We start from the raw sequence: 24,869 nt of genomic DNA, 5'->3' as shown, positions 1-24,869 counted from the left end.
AACTTCGAGTCCCAGCAGTCCCCCTACATTGTAGAAGGTTCCTGAAGCTAGGCTATTATCAGCAGGAACTCCAGATTCAGCATGACAGACAGGAACTAGTCAAGAGCTAAGAGACGTGGCACTGTTCTTTTTTTAAACAAATGTAAGATTATAGTCAAGAGCTATTATATGTCATAGGACTAGTGGGTTTGACCCAAACAAAGACCTGAGAAACGGCAGCACAGCATTAACTCCATCCCTCCCAGCAGGGGCAGCATCTAAACTAACTAGTAGTAGGCAACCTGCCTATGTGCTGGAGTATCTAAAATACTCCAACAGACTCACCCGGACTGCCAAGTATATTTTGTATGGCACAGGCATCGGATTAGTTGCAGTCAACATTTCCATATAGAGTGAAGCTAGTCCAGAAACTGCAAAAGGTTGATACAGACATGCATATGGAATATTGTTGGTGGCTCTTACAATAGCAGAACTTAATGGTATTTTACAGTGATGAAACCTCCTTTCATCTCAGTGGTAGCATGTTACTGATCTAAAAACAACCCAAACTGGATGGCTGAAGGCCATTTTCAAACTGATTCACTAATTGGATGGGAATATTTGGTGACAGATTAATTTAGGTCATATTTTTTTCATAGTAATGTTACAGGAGAAACTTACCTCTCCACTCAGTTTGGGTTCATCAGAACTCACTATCATCACACTCTTCATCTCAATTACATGAGGGGGTTAGAAATGTACAGAAGGAAGATAACACTGTTGTGCTTTCAGTTCAACTCACAAAAAGTTACAAGGAAACTGCACTTCTGGCAAAATGAACAGATATTTCCTGTACTTGCAGAAAGTAAAAGGTGTTCTGGCCTAGGCCTTGCCTTCACCTTATAACAGGAAGTGTGTTACTGGCAGGATCACCAGGTGAAAATAAATGATAAAGACAATACATTAATGTAGAATTAAAGGCAAGACCTTTTTTCATATATGATAGAGTAAGGGAGGGTTATAACCCGTTAGTTTATTTTTTTTTGCCATTTGAGTCCCATTGGCCAGATTTCTCTTTACTTCCTGTCCCATAGCCAAAACAGTATGTGAGAACTCCCTCCAAAATGAGGGAATGCCGGGTTGTTGCCATGGTCACCAGAACTAGTGTACTAAAGAAATTTTATCATTCTTTCTGATCATAACTCAACATTTGGCATTTTCTTTCACTTTTACTCCTGGTGATAATGTAAACAGGACAGGTAGAGAGGTTATTCTCCCTAATGAGGGACAGACAGCAATTAAAACATGACAGCTGTTCTAATGACAGGGGTGATGGGAAGGGACAGTTGTAGATGAACATGAATGATAAAATAAGTCTCTGTCCGAAATTGTGTCAACCTGGGACAGTGCCAGAACATATGAAGATATGTGCCAGGGTCCCTCAAATAGCACGGGAAGGTTGGTGACTCCTGGGGATAGGTTCTATGCAGCCATTGTGAGGTGAAACACACTCTATGTAGAAACTTGGTCTGAATCAGTTTTATCTCTAGAAGAAATAACAAGTTTATGTTAATCCTCAAGGTAGTGCTCCCAATCCCATGTTGGAATATCAGCTCTCCACTGTCCCCACAATCTGTCAATTGTGGGAGAATCCATGCAGAGGAGAACTAGATATAGGGAGGAGAGGGACTTTAGAAGAGAATCCTGGGTAAGGAAACTCTTAACCTTGTCTGTTTCAAGCACAGGCGATTGTGGAAACTAAGACCAAGCATGTGACAACTAGAGGTAGAAGATAGGTACTAAGATAAAAATAGCATACCAGCAGCATAATATCTCACAGCATTTAAATTCCAAGTCTTGTCCATCCTTGATGGTCAGGCAGAGATCTGAAATGAGATAGGGAGGGACTACCACACAGATGTTGGTACGGCAACCAATGATTAGGCAAAATGAATCTCTTCCTAGCAGATACCCATATTCAAAGAGCTGTTCTGGTGGAACCTGGGAGTTTTGCATAGGCGTTAGAACCCCTGAACACTAGGTTGCTAAGCTATGTAAGGGAACCCAGAAAGGCTGCCTCTAAATAAACAGCTACATTGGGGCTGGACATTGTGAACCGCCATCTAACCATACCTAGAACAGCTGACTAATAGGAAATCTGAAAATTGGGTAATTCCAATCCCCTGCTTTGGACCAGTAAGGCTAAAGTAGATTTTACCAATTGAGGTGGGGAGGGCACCATTCCAAAAAAGGAGCTTGCACACTGGTCAATGTCTTTAAGAAGGACCAAGCAGAACAGTTATGAAAAACATAGTTGAATTTAGAAAGAAACATAATTTTAAGGTCATTAATATGACCCACCAGGTTAAGAGGAAGATTGGCTTAAGGCAGGAGTGCCCAACTGCTGGACTGCAGGCCACATGTGGCCCTCGGAGCTCTCGGATGTGGCCTACGACCTCCTGCTCTGGGATGGTGCACCAAAACTCCTGAATGCAGGAAAGTGCACCACATCTGCATGATATAATAGACGGCTATGACTCAGTGTAGCTAACCTGCAAGAAAACCACAGGTGTACTGTGCTGCACCCACAGTGTGGGTAAACAGCAGTGCATCAGTGTGAAAGCAGCCTTAAGCCCCTTTCACATGATTAGTCCAATCAGGTCTGCCTGTCTGTTTTATAGGCAGACCCTATTAGACCTTTCATTTACCTGTATGTTGGACTTGTGTCTGTTTATACCCATCTACCTCCAATCTGATCTGATATGCAGATTGAGCATAATCCTGTAATTCACCCACTCCACTGGTTGTGGCCTGCAATCAGTTACCAAGTCGCTTAAGTGGCCCTTGCTCTTCAAAAGGTTGGGCACCCCTGGCCTAAGAGATACATTTCTCGCAAAGGTGCAAGAGCAAAGGATGTAAATTGAGATTATAGAAACTAAATGGGTCCCATCATACCTTGATACCTGCACACGTAAACTCTTCCACCCACTTCAGGGTGGGACTGTAAGCGCCTTCATCTGGGGATCTAAAGCAAAAAAGAACCAAGTTGGACCACTTGATAGGGAACCTCAGGAAAGAAACAGAAGAGCATCGTCGACAGAATGAGATTTTTTTTCTTCATGGAACCAACACACAGGCTTTAATGAGCTACAAATCTCATACCAACATAGCCACAGGTTCCAAGGACAGAGTGAAGAGACTAGGTGACAAAGGGCACCCTTGACGGGGCCCACTCTGAAGAGAGAAGGCATCCAAAATCCCCTCATTAATGTGCACCTAATCAGGAAATTGGAAACTAGTGGTCTTTGGAACAAGATCCCCAGTGCTGAGATTTGGCCCTTGATTTGGACCAACAGTTTATCCAAGGCCCACAGAAAGGCTATGGTTTGTACTACAGAGATTTATCTGTCATGAGAGTATCTATCCTCGCACCAAGTGAAGTATGCCTTGATAGACCTTGCTTGAAGTGGATTTCCTCTCTTTCAGCTTTGTGGCTATCACTGATTTGGAAATCTATAAAAAAAGTGTCAGCGCTCAGTAATAAAGATTAGCTGCTAGCAAAAAGTGTTCATATACAAAAAAAAAACAAAATAATACATAAATACAATTGTTTGCAACAACTGATTTGGAAATGCTGCTGTTGCTCTAGGCCTGGGCTACAGCAGCTCTGTGAAACAGGATAGTAAACCAGTCTCTTCAGAAAAGCCCACAAAGCTTCTGCAAGGAGTCTGATCAGGTCAGAGTTCTCCATGGGCAGAATTAGTTCAACCTATCTTGCTGCGGCAAGAGACTTTTGCTTCCTCCCCAATAATTGATTCATGCGCAGTCCAAGGGATGGCTGGGAACAGTGTGTGCAACGGAAAGATCTTAGTGGTCTTTGTAGCAATCGTGCACACCGAGATGGACACGGTCATCCATCTTGTTAAGAATCTTCCATTTTATATCATTTCTACTCACAAATCAGCTTTCCTCATCCCCCTCCTCCCTCTCTGTTGAGCGACATGTGGTCTGGATGAGGCAGAGGTCACAGGCGTCAAGCTCAGCGGGAGAGCTCCAGGGCTATAAACCTCAGTCAGCTGGTCCCCAGATGTCTGCCAGACTCTTGCTAGAGACGGCTCATTAAGCCATAAACCAAGCCCTCACTGAACTTCAAGGCATTCCAAGGAGTCGTAAAAAACAGACCTACATTTAATAACTCACTTTTCCATAGAATTACATATCTTGGATTATGAAAGACTTACATAAACGTGGAGCCCATATTCGGATGGCTCAAGTTAAGGCCATTCTCCTGGTATATTACACCCTCTAGCTGGCATAGACAGGAGAGCAGAAAATTGTATCTCCTTGGCCATTCGAGCAGTAGTCTCATATTTCATATGTAGACGTTCGGCAGGAGATTCTGCATATTAATCTACTCGTGGATAGAATACTAAATGCACCGAGAATACGTTATGAACCATGACATCAAATGTGAGAGTTTTTGGTCATAGCTTAGGTCTCCACCTACACCTCCCTCCCCCAAAGGAGGCGATTGGTTTACTGCTCCAGGAGGACACCCTGTGGAGTTGCTAGAAAAAGCTAAGCTAGGTTGAGTTGAGGAGAGAAAGAAAAGAGTTGAAGAATCTCCCTGTTTTAACATCGGAACTGACAGTGGGATTTAAGAAATCCTTTTGCTCTGAAACCTGATCTGCTTAACCCAGGACGTGTGGCAAGTACTTTAACCCTCAACTTCTCTCTGTAATCTCTTTGCTGTGCTATTGTTTTCTGTATATTTATATATATATTGGCTACATCTTTTTCTGTAAATATTTTTATTGCACCCTTTTGACTTTTTAGTAATAAATCTTACTTTCTGAAAGTGTTCAACTGTTTCTAACGCTCTTTAATGCAAACTACGAGTTCCTGACTCTAAAGAGCGCTACTGTGTGTTTGTTTGAAACTTCGGTATATCGCTGCCTGCATTGACAGTGGTACACTGACACTTATGCAAACATCATAGTGTTATTGCTAGTATTGCTGAGTTTCCTCTTTCTCTGTACAAAAAGGAGGTGGTGGCAGTGTGAAGGGTTAATTGCGCAATTAACCTGACCCAGTAACAATCACTCCCAGGCTGCAGATACACAGATTGTGGTCCATTAGTTTGAAAATCTTGTGCAGGGTGCAGCTGGGCGTGGCATTGTTACGCACGTGACAGCGCAGTTTTAGATTGGCTAGTGCTTCGGTCACGAGTTTGGTGAGAAGGGCTGGGGTCTGACACCGTGATCGTCACAGTTTTAGGGTCTCTAAAAGAGGTAAAAACAGGTAAGAACTAAGGTATAAGCTACAGGCTGATCCTCAAGCTTTAAAGTGGCATAGACCAGAGCCCCAGAACACCAAGTGCAATGCAGAGGGGCTACTTGTAAAGTTGAAGCTGTAGTAGTGAGCAAGAGCCGCATAAGCCAATGCCTCCTTTGTATTGCTGGTTCCTGTCCTGTTCAAGTGAATGAGGCCGCTCTGCACATGCCCTGCAACATTGTGCAGTACAGCAAAGAAGGAGTTACATAGTTAGTCTGGCTGAAAAAAGACAAAAGTCCACCCAGTTCAACCATTAAAAAAAAATGTTATAATCCTATATCCACAGTTGATCCAGAGAAAGGCAGAATAACCCAGCAAAGCATGATCCAATTTGCTCCTGCAGGGAAAATAAATTCCTTCCTGATCCCCCGAGAGGCAATCGGATATTCCCTGGATCAACTTTAGCTATAAATGTTAGTATCCAGTTATATTCTGTGCATCTAAGAAAGAATCCAGGCCTTTTTTAAAGCAATCCAGTCAGCTGGCTAGAACCAACTCTTGAGGGAGTCTATTCCACATTTTCACAGCTCTCACTGTGAAGAAACCTTTCCGTGTTTGGAGATTACATTTCTTTTCCTCCAGACGTAAAGAGTGACCCCTTTGTCCTCTGTGATGAGGGTGAATAGCTCTACACCGAGTTCACTATATGAACCACTGATGTATTTATACATGTTGATCATATCCCCCTTTAATCTCCTCTTCTCAAGAGAGAATAAATTCAGTTCCGCTAATCTGGGTTAAAGCAGGCAGCACTGTGTTGCTTTCTTACCACCTGCTTTAACCCCTTCGACCCCGCAGAAGCATGCAGTTGTGGGGTGCTTGCAGAGTATCCCCATTCACTTGAATGGGTTGCGATTGGCAGGCGGTAGCACCCACCAAAAGCAACGGGGGGGTTAATTCCTGTTGCAGTATGTGTACACCTTTGGCTGCTGCGTTAGCAGCCAAAGTGGGTAGAAGTGGTAAAACTGTGACTCATCCACAGAGTTTTACCACCGCCAACTGTACATGTGAACAAGCCCTAAGGGTGCTGCTACCGAATGCAGCTAAGGGCTCATTCACAAGTGCAGAAGGCACTGCTGCTCCTCTAAAAAAGCGATCAAAGTGTGTTATGTGATATGTTGCCTCCTCACCACCGGATTTAAACCCATCATTGCCATGCAATGCACAAAATTGCAACATGGTAGTAGGCAATTAGGGGTTTAAATTAGGTGTGAGGAGACGACACTGTGCCCGGTGATCTTTGACTTCTCCCATGTTGTTCAGGCAGATCTCCACCTCTTTAAGGTTGCCTACCCCTGTTGTAATGGAAGTTTGGTTGACTACTAAATTTTCCTTTGGCTGATATCAATCTGCTAATATTGGTTAGCAATATGGATTGAAGTAAGTAACTACGGGTTGTATTCATGATCAGGGCTGGAAACAATATTTACCCTTTGTTTATTGTAACAAGTAAGAAAAGAGAAAACAGATTTAGCAGTGTCATTTCCACTATTTTGGAGCACGGTTGCATGACCTCTAAAGGATAACTAAAGAACATGAACAAACCTCTTCTTCCAGTCCTTCTCTTCAAAATAGTGATGACAATTTTGGGCCCCAGACCAAGCTCACTACCTTCCTGAACACTATGGCTTACCCACAGTTGGGCAGTGCCTCTCATTCCACTAACTGGTATTTCTGTAAGACAGTGCTCACATTAAAAAAAAAGTATGTTCTGTTATAAAGTATAACAACTTACTAGAAATTGCATCTCTTGTGCAGCAGTAGCTATTGCTAATTGTTAGGAGCATTTCTCACACTCCTATGCCTGTCGCAGCCACTCCTATGCCCACTGCTCAGCCGCTGTCACCGTAGCCTGTCTCTGCCTCCTTGGTTGTGTCCTAGTTGTTGGGCAAAAGGACATATCCTTCCAGCTTCTCCCAGTGGTTACTTGTTGCTACTTCATCTTTCCCAGACTTTTATGTCAGCTATGAGCTAACAAGCAAGGCCACATGCCCCTCAGCTTTGAGATTGGCGGATGGCACTGTTGCACTTTTTTTTACACGTTAGGGTTTGTGATAACAGTCATTACCGTCTCCTGTATCCTTTCCTTAGCCATTTCATGTACACCTTTCCTTCTCATCCCTGGAATACCCTCTTCTGCCAGCCTTGTCCTTAGCCAGCCCATGGAATACTCTCTGCTGCCAGCCCTGACCATAGCCTATTACTGGCATACTCTATCTACTGCCAGCCCTGTTCTCAGCCAGTTCCTAGAACTATCTCTGTCTTCTGCCTGCCCTGACCTCCGTCTGTCTCTAGATTTATTTATTATAGGTACTTATATAGCGCCATCAATTTACGCAGCGCTTTACATATATATTGTACATTCCCATCAGTCCTTAACCCTCAAGGGGCGTACAATCTAAGGTCCCAAACTCACATTCATATACTAGGGCCAATTTAGACAGTTGCCAATTCACCTACCAGCATGTCTTTGGAGTGTGGCAGGAAACCGGAGTACCCGGAGGAAACCCACGCAGGCACAGGGAGAACATGCAAACTCCAAGCAGGTGGTGCCGTGGTTGGGATTCAAACCAACGACCCTAGTACTGCCAGGTGGAAGTGCTAACCATTTAGCCACTGTGCTGCCCAGATCTCATGTACCTGGTTGCAGGCCGAAGTGATGAGAGGGTAGAGCACCCCTGAAGGTGGAAACAGGGGTGTTGTGCCCAAGAAGCATAGGTTGCCTGTTTTGGAGTAACCTGATGAACAGAGTGGATTAGGCAGTTGGAATGGACTTGACCTAGTGGCGGTGTCAGTAGAGCAGAAGACACTCCAGATGTGCAGGTGAAGTCTTGCTTGTGCCGTAGTACCAGCAGGACAGGCGGAACTCCAGATACTTAGGCGGATCTGACGTGGCAGAACGGGGCGGCGTCAGGAACCAGAGCCAAGAAGCATGCACAGAAGGTCAGTCAGGAGTAGAAGCAAGCATGGTCACAGCCCTAGCCGATGTCATACACAGGAGACAAGCAGTAAGCAAAGTTTGTATAACAAGCCGGAGTCATATACGGAGGCAGGAAGTAGCAGAGTCCATGTAACAAGCCAGGGTAAGAGCCAGAAGAGGAGCAAAAGACAAGTCCAGGGGCAAAACGATTCAGCGACAGGAATCCAGAAGTAAACAACACAGAAACACAAGGTAAAAGGGGGCTGATGAACATCCAGCAACTTGTACACCAGACTGCTGACTTTAAATAGGCCACTGGGTGCCAGAAACTGTCACGCTTTTCATGCACCATGGTGCATCTGCATGCGCAATTGCACAGGCGCATGCCCGAGCACCCACACACATCTGTGCGCATTTCTGCGCAATGTCGGGTGGCCATAACGAGTGTTGGCAGATGTGCACTTTCTTCTGCGGTTGATGCTCTGACACTAAAATACTCTGCTGTCTGCAGCCTTCCCTTATCTGTGCATGTCCCCTGATTATACCAACTGCTGCCAACTCTGATCCTTTCACTCTCCAGATTACATTACCTTCTAGATTCCTGTCATCACAATCCTCTGTGGTCACAGACATCCTGGGCTACCATAGTTTTTTTCTTTTTTCACTTCTTTTGGCCAAGGGTTCCACCACCCAACAAGCTGAATATCTGGCTACGGTAGGCAGTGATAGATTTAGTGGCGGTTGTTAGGGAGTCAGGGACTGACAGATTCCTGTCCAGATTCCCTGTTATCAGATTAATCTAAAGGGGCATCACTGACCAAATATGGTCAGTATTTTTTTCTTTGGTGGCAGTTCATCGTGACTGACAATGATCTAGATCGCTAGGTAATTTGATTGATGAGGGATTTACATTTTCTGGGTAATTTTTTTTTAATAAAAGTCAAGGTGTGTGGTGTGTTTTTTTACAGTTTATATATTTTTGGTGAGGTGAGTATGAGCTGGTATCTGGAGGCCCCCTTATTCTTAAAGGTAGCTTCCAGATTCCAATAAGCTCCCCATCTAAAAAACCAAGTGTGTGGAAAAGAGGCCTTTGTCTTCATCAATGTCATCAATATAGGGACAAGAAGCTTTGCCAGTGGGGTACCCCTGGAAAGTTACACTCTCTATATTGAGGGCATGTGGCCCCACACGCTCGCCCCCCTTTTTCTTTTCTTGCATTCGTTTCCTGCCATAGTTTATGTTATAATGTCACAGCACTATACAGTATAAATTAAGAAGACCATAAAACATATTTTATATCCAGTAATAAAGTTTCTGTCCCTTAGACAGTGGGCTAGGGAAGAACAACAGTGCATACAGTTGTGTCCAAAATTATTCAACCCCCAATGCTGTAAAGGGGTTTAGGGACTATAGTGTACATTTGGAATTGTATTCAGAATCAAATCCTACAAGGACGTTGTAACTACCCAAATGCAACTAAAATGACATCAATTGTTTATGTAATACAGTAGTAAATGGTTCTTATGTGGTTTCTTCATTGCCACAATTATTCAACCCCTTAAAGACTACCACTCTGAAGAACAGAGGTTCATACAGGTGCTTTCCATCAGGTATTGAAAACACCTGTGGATGTCACCGAGCAGCAATCAAGCATAATAAGCACCAATTAGGCAGCTTTAAAATGACTGTGATACTCAGCTCCTTCTAGACATTTACTGGTGTGGTTACAAACATGGTGAAGGCAAGAGAATGGTCCAGGAAGACAAGAGAAGAGGTGATTTCTCTTCACAGGAAGGGCAATGGCTATAAGAAGATTGCAAAGATGTTAAACATACCAAGAGACACCTTAGGAAGCATCATTCGCAAATTCAAGGCAAAGGGCACTGTTGAAACGCTACCTGGTCGTGGCAGAAAGAAGATGCTGACTTCGACTGCTGTGCGCTACCTGAAGCGTAGAGTGGAGAGAAGTCCCCGTGTGACTGCTGAGGAACTGAGAAAAGATTTGTCAGATGTGGGTACAGAAGTTTCAGCCCAGACAATAAGACGCACACTGCGTAATGAAGGCCTCCGTGCCAGAACTCCCAGGCGTACCCCCTTGCTGTCTCCAAAGAATAAGAAGAGTCGACTGCAGTATGCCAAAAGCCATGTGGACAAACCACAAAAGTTGTGGGATAGTGTTCTGTGGACTGATGAAACAAAATTAGAACTGTTTGGGCCCATGGATCAACGCTATGTTTGGAGGAGGAAGAACAAGGCCTATGATGAAAAGAACACCTTGCCTACTGTGAAGCATGGTGGAGGGTCAATCATGCTTTGGGGCTGTTTTGCTTCTGCAGGTACAGGGAAGCTTCAGCGTGTGCAAGGTACCATGAATTCTCTTCAGTACCAGGAGATATTGGATGGAAACGTGATGCAGTCCGTCACACACCTGAGGCTTGGGAGACGTTGGACCTTTCAACAGGACAATGATCCCAAGCATACCTCCAAGTCCACTAGAGCATGGTTGCAGAGGAAAGGCTGGAACATTTTGGAGTGGCCATCGCAGTCACCAGACTTAAATCCGATTGAGAACCTCTGGTGGGACTTAAAGAAAGCAGTTGCAGTGCGCAAGCCTAAGAATGTGACTGAACTGGAGGCCTTTGCCCATGAAGAATGGGCGAAGATACCCGTAGATCACTGCAAGACACTTGTGTCAAGCTATGCTTCACGTTTAAAAGCTGTTATAACTGTAAAAGGATGCTGTACTAAGTACTAAGATTGAATGTCACTTGGGGGTTGAATAAAACTGATAATGCTGTGAGCACAGAAAAGACATTTGTGGTTATTTCATTATAACTGTTATGTTATATTTGTCTGACCTACAAGTGCCTCTTTAATGTAAATGTAAGCAAGATGACTGAATGATCAAAAGCAATGTCAAACTGGCCAAAACACTCAATTTCAGTGGGGGTTGAATAATTTTGGACACAACTGTACAATTCTCTTTCCTTTCATACCTATATCCTTCATATCATTGCAGTTTTGGCAACAGAAACTCTACTACTACATAATTCTTACAGCAGAACTTTACCCAAAAGGGAAATTTCCACTTGTTTGCATCCCCCCCCCCCTCCACTGCCACATTTGGCACTTTTTGGGGGGGAGTGGGTACCTGGTTTTGACACGTACCTGCTCCCATTTGCGGCCAGATATGCCACGGTGATCTGAGCTGGAAATTCAACCCCCCCTCCTTCTGCCGCAGCCTTCTGAGACACATCACAGGTCCCAAAAAACTGCGGGACCATTCACAAAGTGCAGCATGCTTCAAGCATGCACAGTAGGAAACCAGCTGTTACGTACCTGGTTGGGGAGTCTGAAGTGGAGAGAGGGTGTCCTCTTACAACTCCCGCTCGGAGCCCCTGGAAGTGGGAACAGGGGTGCAGAGCCAGGAGGGGCAGGAGTGCCGTGTAGATCTTGAAGCTGTTGGCAGGTAGCTGGGGACCCAGGAGAGCCGGACACAAGCCAGGTGTGGGTGCAGGAACATAGGTGCAGCAGTGAGCAGGTAAGGCGGCAGTCAGGATGCATGTCTTGGGACTGAGCACCAGTGCGTCTATGCGGTGGCCGACAGGTATGGCGGTGATCCGGATGCAGGCCAGATGCAGAGCCGTGGGTGCAGTGATAGGTGAATATGGTAGCTGACAAGATGGAGGTCAGGTGCAGGTGCAGGCAGGATAATATAGTAGAGTCAGGCAAGCTGGGTCAGTATCAAGTGGGCAGATAAGTACAAAAGGAGCAGGCAAGAGAATGGTCAGGGATAGCCGAGGTCAGTGCAGGCGAAGTTCTTTCTTAGTCGGGTAATGCAGAATACAGGTATCAGGATCAGGAATGTATGCAGGAACGTAGTAGACCAGAAGGCAGTGATTTTACTACTAAGCAGGTTTAAATAGCCCGCCTGACGTGACGTGTGCGCTTACTGAGCATGCGCAGCCGCACACTCCCGTGCCTGCACACTCGCACCGCCGCGACTCGAGGGGATCCGTCGCCATTGCACCGCTGCACGGCGACAGGATCCTTGACAGTGCCCCATCCCTAAGGGCAGCCTCCGGATGCCCAACTGGGCCATCTTCTCTGGATGCCTGCGTTTAAATGCCTCGATTAACTCTTTGGCTCCCAAGACTTATCTTCAGGACCATATCCTTTCCATTTAATCAGATATTGGAGTTGGTTCCTCCTCTTCCTGCAGTTAACAATGGTTTCAACTTCATATTCTTCTTCGCCGTCGACGATTACTGGTTCAGGTGGCCCCACTTCCCGACCTGGGAAGGGATTAAAGGGTGCAGTCTTGAGCAGTGACACATGAAATACAGGATGAATCTTTATGGAATCTGGTAATATGAGCTCATATGCTACATCATTGATTCTCCTCTTTACGGGAAAAGGACCCACAAATGTTGGGCCTAGCTTCTTTGAGGGACAAGTTAATCTTAGATTGGCCGTTGACAGCCATACCTCTTGTCCTGGTTCCAGGACCAGTTCTCCTTTCCTCTTCCTGTCAAAGAACTTCTTATTATCCAGCTGAGCCTTTGATATTGTTTCCTGTAGTATTTTGTTATTCTGCTGTAAGAATTCAGAGATATCCTGGACTGCTTGGATCGCTGATTCAGGTATTGAATTAGAAATAGATGCAGGGTGATATCCATAGTTCGAATAGAAGGGAGATTGTCTTGTGGCCGAGTGTCTTGAGTTATTATAGGCAAATTCCACCAAGGGTAAGAATGACAACCAGTCATCTTGAGAGAAGGATGTAAAACATAGAATATATTGTTCCAAGGTTTGATTGGTTCTCTCTGTCTGGCCGTTAGTCTGGGGATGATAGGCAGAAGAGAGCGAGAGTTCCACTCTCAATTTCTCACAAAGGGCTCTACAAAATTTTGAGGTGAACTGCACCCCTCGATCTGAAACGATGTTTCCTGGAACACCATGGAGCCTCACCACTTCCTTAATGAAGACTTGGGCTGTTTCTGCTGCAGAGGGCACTCCTTTCAAGGCAATGAAGTGGGCCATCTTGGAAAATCGATCCACTATAACACATATGGCTGAATATCCTTCTGATGGAGGTAGCTCCACGATGAAATCCATCGATATCATCTTCGAGGGATGATCACGTACTGGTAGAGGCCTCAATAATCCCCAGGCCTTGCTCTTGTTGCCCTTATTCCGGATGCATGTGGGACAGGAGCTTACGTAGGCCTTGCAATCCTTCTCCCATTGAGGAAACCAGAACAGACGCAGTACTAAGTCTAGGGTCTCGTGGACCCCGAAATGTCCCGCCAGCGGATGAACATGGCATAACCTTAAAATTGACAGTCGGGTATCTTCAGGTGCAAAAATTCGGTCCCCTGACCATAGTAATCCTTCTCTGGGGGACAGGGTTACTCCTGGAGGAGAAGGAGCCCCAACAGATGCCTGTTGGATCTGCGAAAAAAAATCAGGTTGCAAGAGGCAGACGTTACCTGCTGAGATCACTGTATCCGGGCTAGGTGGATCCCTCGGATCGTCACACATTCTAGACAGGGCATCTGGTTTGACATTCTTGGAGCCTGGTCTGTAGGTAATGTGGAAGCTGAATCTAGAAAAGAAGAGCGCCCACCTGGCTTGTCGAGGTTTTAGACGTCTTGCCGTCTTTAGGTATTCCAGATTTTTGTGATCAGTGTAGATTAGGATGGGATGTGCTGCGCCTTCCAACAGGTATCTCCATTCTTCCAAGGTGGGTTTGATGGCCAATAATTCCCGATCTTCTACATCGTAATTTCTTTCTGCCGGGGATAATTTCTTGGAAAAGAAGGCAACAGGGTGAAGCAGAAGTTTTAAACCTTGCCACTGTGAGAGGACAGCCCCAACAGCACTTTCTGAAGTATCTACTTCTACCACAAAGGGTAGTAGGTAAGACTAGGTCTGGATGGCTTAGTATGGGTGCGGATGTAAAGAGTCTCTTTAACTTTTCAAAAGCACCCTGAGCTTCCGGTGTCCAATGGAATCGGACCCCCTGTTTAGTCAGTTGCATAATCGGTGTAATGATGGCCGAGAATCCTCTAATAAATCTTTTATAAAAATTGGCAAAGCCTATGAAGCGCTGAACTCCTTTCTTATCAGCTGGTGCAGGCCATTCTAGTATGGCAGAAACTTTCTGAGGATCCATCTTGAAGCCTTCCGTGGATATAATTAGTCCCAGGAACTGGATGCTCTGGTGTTCAAACTCGCATTTCTCTGGTTTAGCATATGCAGACGGAGGCAACCAAGGACCCTTTGCACATGACCCCAGTGAAGCTCGATGGAAGCAGAAAAGATCAGAATATCATTGAGATATACGATTACAAAAATGTCTAGAAAATCCCTGAAGATGTAATTTACCAGATGCTGGAAGGTTGCTGGAGCATTACATAGCTCAAAAGGCATAACTAAATATTCGTAATGCCCAAATCTGGTACGGAAGGATGTTTTCCACTCGTCCCCTTCTCTGATCCTTATGAGGTTGTAGGCCCCTCTTAAGTCTAGTTTGGTAAATATGCTTGCTGCTCTGAGCCTCTGAAAGAGTTCTGGGATTAGTGGCAGAGGATATCTATTCTTCACCGTGATATTGTTTAATTCCCGGTAGTCCACACATGGACGAAGGGAATGGTCTTTCTTTTCGACAAAAAAGATTCCTGCCTTAGCTGGAGAAGTAGAGGGGCGGATGAACCCCTTTTTGAGATTATCATCAATATAATCCTTTAGTGCTTCCAACTCACACTCTGATAGTCGTGATAAGCTGCCGGAACTAACTGGCCTATTTCGGTATTATTTTCTACGCACAGCAGGGGCCCGGACGGAGCAGGAACTTGAGGGAAGCAGTGCTCATGGCAGTAGGCCGAGTTATAGTCCACTTTACCGGATACCCAATTTATGCCAGGGTTATGCGCCTGTAACCATGTAATCCCCAGGATGACAGGAAATCGTGGTGAAGAAATGACATCTAGGCGTAATAGTTCCTTGTGCCCAGATGAAGATATAATCACGGAAAGTGGAATAGTTTCCTGTTTGACTGCCCCAGATTTTATGTTGGATCCATCCGCCAGAAATACTGTCAGTCTCTGCGTTTTGGGCCTTAAGGGTATCTGATGTTGCTGAACAAAAGTTGTGTCAATGAAGCAACTGCAGGCTCCAGAGTCAATAATAGCTGTTACTGGTACAGTTCTTCCCAAAAGCTGAAATTAAACGGAGATGTGAGCTGAGCAGGGTTGACAGCAGGCATTTTAGCAGGCAATGTTGTCAGAGACTTACTTGATTTTGCAGGGCAGTTTCGCACATAGTGCCCGGGTTCTCTACAGTAGAGGCATAAGCTGCCCTGTCGGCGGCGTTGCCGCTCTTCCGGAGTGAAGGTGGTTCATAGTAACCCAATTTGCATGGGTTCAGACCCGTCAGAACTGGGTGTGGCAGAACTGGTTGATGCCATGCTGGTTGGAGGTGGTACCGTGGACAACATCCATGTGGGGTGAACTTGACCTGCGGATCTCTCCAGCCTTCGTTCCCTGAGTCGGCGGTCAATCTGAATAGTCAGCTTAATAAGTTCCTCCAAGGTATTCGGTACTCCAACTCGAGCTAACTCATCTTTCAGGGGTTCGGCCAGACCTAAGCGAAATTGATAATGTAGGGCAGCGTCATTCCAACTGGTATCAGCGCTCCAGCACCTGAACTCGGTTACATAGTCCTCAGCTGCCCTACGACCTTGCTGGAGAGAGTGTAGCGCAGCTTCCGCAGATGCAGATCGTTGGGGGTCATCGTATAGTTGCGCCATAGCTTCAAAGAAACTGTCTAGGGATGACAGTTTGGCATCTGCCTTTTCCATTAAATGATGGGCCCATGCTTGTGGCTCACTCTGAAGAAGGGAGATCACAAATCCCACTTTGGTTGCTTCTAGCGAGAAGGTGCGGGGTTGCAATGCGAAATATAACCCACATGCGTTTCGGAAGGCTCTGAATTTGTGGCGGTCGCCAGAAAATCTCTCGGGTGTAGGTACCCTAGGCTCAAGAGGCAACATCATTACAGTGGGACTTGCCACGGCTCCTGGGGCGGCAGCTGGAGGGGGTGGAGCTGAGATGCTAGCAGCGGATGCCGGTGGAGATAGGGCCTGTGTTAGTGCCGCAATGTTTTGGCAAATTTCTTCCAGAGGAGAGGCCCCTCTCTCAGGCTCCTACATGCCCTTCTGGTACTGTCACGTACCTGGTTAGGTAGCCTAACCATAGGCATAGTGGAGAGAGGGCGTCCTCTTACAACTCCCGCTCGGAGCCCCTGGAAGTGGGAACAGGGGCACAGAGCCAGGAGGGGCAGGAGTGCCGTGTAGATCTTGAAGCTGTAGGCAGGTAGCTGGGGACCCAGGAGATCCGGACACAAGCCAGGTATGGGTGCAAGAACGTAGGTGCAGCAGCGAGCAGGAGAGGCAACAGTCAGGATGCGGGTCTTGGGACCAAGCACTGGTGCGTGGATACGGTGACCGACAGGTATGGCGGTGATCCGGATGCAGGTCAGATGCAGAGCCGTGGGTGCAGCGGAAGGTGAATATGGTAGCCGACAAGATGCAGGTCAGGTGCAGGTGCAAGCAGGATAATATAGCAGAGTCAGGCAAGGCGGGTCAGTATCAAGCGGGCAGATAAGTACAAAAGGAGCAGGCAAGAGAATGATAGCTGAGGTCAGTGCAGGCGGAGTTCTTTCTTAGTCGGGTAATGCAGAATACAGGTATCAGGATCAGGAATGTATGCAGGAACGTAATAGACCAGAAGGCAGTGATTTTTAATAAATCTAAAGGATTTGTAGCTGCTGACTTTTAATTTTTTGGGATGTGCCTTGAGCTCCGCTTTAGGTTTCCTTTGTGCAAATCCTTCATCTCATTTCTCCCTATGAAATTGTAAAAGATAAAGCATTTGTAACATAAGCTACTGTGCAGAGGGATTAAATCTGAGCTATACTCAAATGTAGACCGGGGACTGTAGTCAATCTGACCCTACTAATATACACCTGAATCAAATAGCAGGTGCCTCTAGGATAGTGGTTCTTGAGTTACAGACTCTTAAGAATCTGATGAAAGCTATGGACCCCCTACCCAGAAATATTCATATAAATGTTGGGAATACAACAGCATGTACTATAATGTACTATATACAGTATTCTGTGGTAATATCACTTGACCAGTAGATGGCACTGTATACTAAGGTCACTAGTTGTACATATGGTTCTCTCTCGTTCTCTCTATCATCTCTTCAGGAAGTAATGTGTCTGTAATAAGTCTGCTGTTATACAGTCTGATGAAATGTGCTCTCTATGTTTATAACTTAAGCCACACAAGTAAAGCCTGAATTCTGCTATCACTACCAGTGTCTTCTCTAACACATAACCAACAGGTTATGGGCCCAGCTCCAGACACTGAAAAAAAGGAAAACTACAAGCAAGTGCTGCATTTACAATCCTACCAATTCACTGAAAGATGGCAAGTGCTTCAGATATGAAGTTTACAATAGCAAAGCTCAACAACACCAACTACCAGCTATGGAAGTTTAAGCTTGAAATGCTGTTATCCAAAGATGACTTGTGGCAGGTACTAGATACACACAGACCCAATGACAACCCAGAAGAATGGGACAGAAAACAGGCAAGCAAAAGCAGTCATAAGCCTGTTAGTGGAGGATGATCAACTCATTCATATAAGGAAAGAAAGCACAGCTAAAGGTATGTGGACTGCATTACAAAGACTGCATGAACATGCAAACCTAAACAGCAAACTATATCTGCTAAGCAAACTGTATAAGATGAGGCTGGAAAAAGGGCAGGAAATGGGTGAACATGTAAATGCCATGTTAGAAATTGTGGACCAGCTGGGTGCAATAGGTGAAGAATTAAAAAGCAACCATGTTGTGGTGCTACTTCTGTGCAGTCTTCCAGAATCATACAGTGCCCTTATAAATGCTCTAGAAACTAGACCGGAAACTGAACTGACGCTAGAATATGTTAAGGGAAAATTAATTGATGAATACAGCAGAAGAAAGGAAAATTTGCATAGTGAAGAGAATGAGAGACCAGAGGCAGCTCTGAAGGTGCATGAAGGCATAAGACAAAGCAAAGAAACCAGGGTATGTTTTTGCTGCAAAAAGGCCGGTCACCTGAAAAAGAACTGTTCAATCTGGAAAGCTGAGCATCGAAAGCGGGAGCTACCCACAAGAGAAAGAGCTAAAGCGGTCATGAAAGAAAATGAAAGTGCATCATGGAGTGGTACTTTTAAAGTGACTCAGAATAGTACCTCACATGGATGGAACATTGATTCAGGGGCAACAAGTCACATGACAAGCGACGAGACATTCTTCACAGAAATTGATTTTAGTGTAAAAGATAAAGTCTTCCTAGCAAATGAGAAAAGTATTACAGCAGAAGGTAAAGGTCAGGGATTTCTCAACTGCAAAACGCCATCAGGGGGCAAGCAGAGCATCCTTGTAAAGAATGTTCTATATGTTCCAAGCCTAGAAGGAAGCCTCCTATCAGTTAAAACCCTTGCAAGCAATGGACTCACTGTCCAGTTCAGAGGTAATGAATGCACAATTCAAAATGGAAAGCAAATCCTAGCAAGAGGAAGATTAAATGAACATCTGTACAAACTCGTCACTGAAAGTGAGAAGGCCAATGCGGCAACTCATAACCCACATGACAAGTGCATTCACCTGTGGCATAGAAGATTGGGGCATCGAAACCCAGAAGCTATAAAGGATTTTGCAAAGAGAGGTCTATCAGAAGACATGAAAATATTGCCTTGCCACACACTCAGCAAGTGCACATGTTGCATCAAAGCAATGGCCACCCGAACCCCTCTTCCACAGACCAGTCAGAGTAAAACCATTAAACCCATGGAACTGATACACAGTGATGTGTGCGGACCAATGAAAACCATCACACCTGGCGGGAACAGGTATTTACTGACTTTCATCGATGATTATTCCAGGTACACAATAATGTATCTAATGAAGCACAAAAGTGAGACATTAGAAAAACTTCAAGAGTTTGTAGCTATGACAAGCAACAAGTTTCAAAGGAAACCTGGAATAATACACACTGACAATGGAGAGGAATATATGAATAAAGAGATGGAATCATACCTAAAGAAACAAGGTATTATACACCAAACAACTGTACCATACACTCCTGAGCAAAACGGTGTAGCGGAAAGAAAGAATCGCACTCTTGTAGAAATGACCAGATGTATGATTTCGGATGCTGGCTTACCTAACAAATACTGGGGAGAAGCAATAATGACTGCAACATACCTACAAAACAGGCTCCCATCAAAAGCTATTGAGAGTACACCATATGAAATGTGGAATGGATCAAAACCAAACGTAGGACACATCAGAGTGTTTGGCTGTAAAGCATATGCCCACATTCCAAGTCAGAAACGCTCCAAGTTGGAGAACAAAGCCATAGAAGGCATTCTGGTTGGCTACAGTGAGCAGAGTAAGGGATATAGAATCCTTTGTCCAAAGACCAACAAGGTCACAGTAAGCCGCAGTGTTTATTTTGATGAAAGTGAAGCATCAGATAATACAATTCTTGAAAAATGTGGAGAGGATTTACACGTTGAATCAGCAAGAGACACTGATTTATGCGAAGCAGGACAAGAGCCAGAACAAGAAGTGGAACTTACAATCAACGATCCAATAGAACCCACTGAACAACAAGAAATCAGAAGATCCTCTCGAATGACAAAAGGGATACCACCCCGCAGGTTATCATACGCTGCTAAAACACATCAAACACAGGAGCCAACATCCTGGGAAGACATAGAAACTTTGCCGAGAAGGGAAGCCGATCAGTGGAGAAAAGCAGCTGAAGAAGAAATAAAATCACTTCAAGAAAATAAAACTTGGTCACTAACAGAACTCCCTCCTGGTCGCAAAACCATCAGAAGCAAATGGACTTTTAAAGTAAAATATGATACAGTCGGAAACAAGTGACTGTTGCACTCTCTTCAACTGAAGCGGAATACATAGCAGCAGCACATGCATGTCAAGAAGCCATTTGGATTCGTCAACTTCTACTAGACATGGGACTGAATATGTCACAACCCACACCCATCTTTGAAGACAATCAGGGATGCATAAAGCTTACACACTCTGAGAAGATTAACCCAAGAACCAAGCACATTGATGTAAGATATCATCTGCTCAGAGACATGCAAGAACAAGGGGTTATCGACATCCAGTACTGCCCATCAGAGGAGATGACTGCAGACACACTCACCAAACCTTTGCCAAGGGAACGTCATTGTTTTCTACAAAAGAGACTAAATGTCATATAATTATGCACATGCCGTTGAGAAGGGGTGTTGGGAATACAACAGCATGTACTATAATGTACTATATACAGTATTCTGTGGTAATATCACTTGACCAGTAGATGGCACTGTACGCTAAAGGTTACTAGTTGTGTATGTGTAAAACTTGCTGATACTTCCTCTTTTCTCTATCATCTCTTCAGGAAGTAATGTGTCTGTAATAAGTCTGCTGTTATACAGTCTGATGAAATGTGCTCTCTATGTTTGTAACTTAAGCCACACAAGTAAAGCCTGAATTCTGCTATCACTACCAGTGTCTTCTCTAACACATAACCAACAATAAACACAAAACTTTGCATGCAATGAATATATGTACTTTATTTTATTGCAATATGATTGCCATCTATATATATATATCATAGACAAAGTTTGAATAAACTAAATAATCTCAACAAAAAACCCACTCCTTTTCATGCAAAATGACCACCATTGCAAAAATGAAATACAATCATCTTATGCAAATTAAACAAAACAATTTTAATTCTGCTCAAATCTACTACTACTACTACTATTACTAGAAAATGAAAATTAGCACTTGCAATGATGGAGCGGCACAAGCTGGCAGTTGAGGGCGATGGTACAAATTCAGAGGGTAAACATGGGCACAAACAATGAGTCAAGAACGTAGTGGCAGGGTGCGTTTCCTTTAATTTCTTTCAAAGGGAAAACATTGACTGGGACGAGGGGGAGGGCCAAATAGTGAATATGTAATTTTTTTATCTGACCAATACGGACTCCCTGAAACCCACCCATGGACTCTGAGAATAGAAACCCTGCTCTAGCTGTATGTAATTTAATCTTTTTTCGATAATGCCCATGGAAGCCCAAAACCTTGTGCTTTTTATACAAACACTGATGGCTTATTCTAGGAAAATAAATAAATAACTTTGGTAGCATATGAAATAATAATACTAGTTACTGGTCTATTTGCAGGTGCTGGAGAGTCTGGAAAGAGTACGATTGTCAAACAGATGAAGTAAGTGAACTCAAATTTAACTACATTACACCATTCTAAAGCGCAGTAACATTCTTTTTAAAGTATTCATACTTTTTTTTCTATGTTACTTTTATTTTGTAAGGATTATCCATCAAGATGGGTACACAGAGGAAGAATGCTTGGAGTTCAAATCAATTATCTATGGCAACGTGCTTCAGTCAATCCTAGCCATAATCCGTGCAATGACCACTCTTGGCATTGACTTCAGTGACTCAAGTAAAGCGGTTAGTGTGAACTATAAAATACTTTAATGTGGCTAAATACACAATGAAGCTTACCTTGAAATCGGGTCATATATAGGTATAGGATATATTTGAAATAATGCAAGGGGTTTTATATCTATCTATCTATCTACACTGTGTATATCTATGTATGTATGTATGTGTGTGTGTGTGTATATATATATATATATATATATATATATATATATATTTTTTTTTTTTTTCTTTTGAAGAAAAGCAAAAGAAGGGCACACTCTCTTCATGCATTACTGTGGTAAAAAACGAATTTATTAAAATGCATAAAAGTGCATACTCACAAACCATCTCCATTGGTTCATGAGTATGCACTTTTATGAAGTTTAATAAATTAGTTTTTTACCATGGTAATGCACGAACAGAGTGCGCCCTTCTTTTGCTTTTCTTCATCAGTACCAAGCTTTTCTGATCTTTCAAGGGCTGCACCTTAGAGAATGACACATGCAGTACCCCCAATCAGCATGAAGATTTGAGCGCTGGTTTCGTTTTTCTTGATTGAGATATATATATATATATATATATATATATATATATATATATATATATATTACACACTGTGTATTTTTATATATATAGTGAACTTTGGGTCCTTTTCTCCATGTGAAATTGTGTTCAGTTCCACAATAGTGTTAATACACAAAGCACAAGAGATATTTTACTTGTGTTTATCATTTTTATCTCATGATCGTGTTTGCATCAAAATGTTTCACTCACAAAAAATCCCTGCGGCTTTCTCTCCTTTCCTACAGCTGAGAATCCAGAGTATCTGCCTCCATGGTGTACATCCCCACTCTCCACTCAGCATGGGATCAGTGTAGGGAGGATTCCTGCACGGCTCCTGTGTGAACCAAGGCTATGACAAGCCTGGGTTCACACAGAAGCAGTGGGAAAACCACATGCAATTTGCACAGAAATCACATTCCTATTCAAATCCCATGCTGTTCTTTTGCGGTGCAATTTTCATTTTGTATTGACGCAAATCGCACCGCAAAGTATCGTTGCTCGGTTTTAGCGAGTACTTGACCGAAAGTATCGGTACTCGTACTTGCCACTCAAAAAAGGGTTTTGGCGACCCCCTAATTTTTACATATTTACATTGGTCTACCTTGGACCAATGTAACTACTGTATGTATATACCATACCTGGCCAGTGACCCTGGAAGTTGGAAATCACTGAAGTCATACTCAATACAGTCTGCTGCACTACCCCAGTGATTTGCACTTGCTTCTGGGTCACATGCTGAGCAATCAGCCTGATGCATTGTGAACACAGGAGATCAGATGCTCAGCACAGGCATTGTTCAAATAATGTTCTGCTTTTCCTGAATGAATGCAAAGAATTCTCTAAATGGACGAGGTGGACGGCATGCCATCACTGCCCTGCCTCTCTCCTTGTCCAACTAGAGAACTACAGTGATATCCAGCTTCCAGGAGTATCGGCCAGGTATGGTACATACACAGTTATATTAGTCCAGGCTGAACCAATGTAATTATGTAAAAATATACCATGCCTGGAATTTTTCTTTAAGTGCCGGTGCACACTATTGCAGTGTGGGAAACCGCATGTGATTTGGACAGGAATCGCAATGCATTCCTGCTCCAATCACATGTGATTCTTTGCAGTGCGATTTGCGCCATTTATTTTGTATCAAATCTCACCGCACCCACAGGAAAGGTGAATACACCTTTTTTTTCTGCACTGGAATCGGATCACATGCGTGTTCACACCCATGCGATCTGATTCACCCAATTACACTGCTTTCTGCCAACCTTTTTGGGGTGTCATTAACTTAACAAAAACACCCGCAGTGGTTTGCATAATGATGCGGTGCAGAAAATGCAAATCCCACGCTGCATCAGTGTGAACCGGCCCTGTAGGCTATGTTTACCATTTGCACCATGTTACATTGTAAAACCAGGACTGCAGAACCAAAACATGGATACTCCATCGTATAATTCAACACCACGTTAAGATTTAAATCGAGCAAAACATATAAAAAACTCAAAAATGTTGTCCTGTGTTCATTCTCATGTATTCAACTGAAGATAGTGGCTCAAAGCTAATCTATCAAGTGAGAAAAATTCATCATGTGAAAAATCTAATGTGAATCCCATCCCCGATATAAGTAAAACACTCACCAGATGATAAACCTCTCTGTACCGAGGTGTAACCACCTTATGAAAGGATGTTCACCACAAGTGGCTACAGAACCATTCTCTGCCTGAGAACTTTTTCCACCACAGACATCTAATCAGCTCAATCCAGGGATGGGGTCACTCCATATAAGAAACCCTAAATCACCATATTGCTGGAGATGTGCTTTCCATTAAATGGGGAAGCAACCTCACAGTGTATTATTTAATAAAACATACATAAAAACAAGTGCAAAGATCAACACAAAGCCAGCATGAAATACCCACATGAGCACTGCTGCTCAGAACAGGAGACATGTGACACTGTGACAACAGTGCAACAAGCTTCGTCCTACATGTCCTGTTGGATGAAATGCAGGGGTACATAGTATGTACCACAAAATTCAGAAGTTACTAGTAGGAAATGCAGAGTGAACTGGTCAAACGTAAATATTAGAGAGTTCTAAGGTCAGTAGTAATACAGAGTTCAAACATCAGTAGTACGTAACACAGAGTGCAGTGATCATTAGAGTGCCTTGAAAAAATATTCATACCCCTTGAAATTGTTCACATTTTGGCATGTTGCAACCAAAAATGTATTTTATTGGGATTTTATGTTAATTTGAGTCAATACTTTGTAGAACCACCTTTCGTTGCAATTACAGCTGCAAGTCTTTTTGGGTATGTCTCTACCAACTTTGCACGTCTAGAGAGTGACATTTTTGCTCATTCTTCTTTGCAAAATAGCTCAAGCTCTGTCAGATTGGATGGAGAGCATCTGCCACAGATTTTCAATTGGATTTAGGCTTGGATTTTGACTGGGCCATTCTAACACATGAATATGCTTTGATCTAAACCATTC

General features: G+C 43.8%; 1 protein-coding gene across 1 annotated transcript in view; it reads left to right on the top strand.

Annotated features, from left to right (window-relative positions):
• GNAT2 (G protein subunit alpha transducin 2) overlaps positions 1-24,869 on the top strand; it is a 96,899-nt gene that overhangs the window by 20,887 nt on the left and 51,143 nt on the right. The window contains exons 2-3 of the mRNA XM_089681189.1: positions 21,555-21,597; positions 21,701-21,842. Of these exons, the coding sequence (XP_089537315.1) occupies positions 21,555-21,597; positions 21,701-21,842 (185 nt within the window). The remainder of the gene's footprint in view (positions 1-21,554; positions 21,598-21,700; positions 21,843-24,869) is intronic.

This window comes from Staurois parvus, unplaced genomic scaffold (genome assembly GCF_062004578.1).
Source record: "Staurois parvus isolate SC_StPar_1 unplaced genomic scaffold, SC_StPar_1.0 ptg000261l, whole genome shotgun sequence".
NCBI classification, from domain to species: domain Eukaryota; kingdom Metazoa; phylum Chordata; class Amphibia; order Anura; family Ranidae; genus Staurois; species Staurois parvus.
The sequence above is the reverse complement of the archived record's forward strand: the minus strand, read 5'-3'. Positions and strand labels throughout refer to the sequence as shown.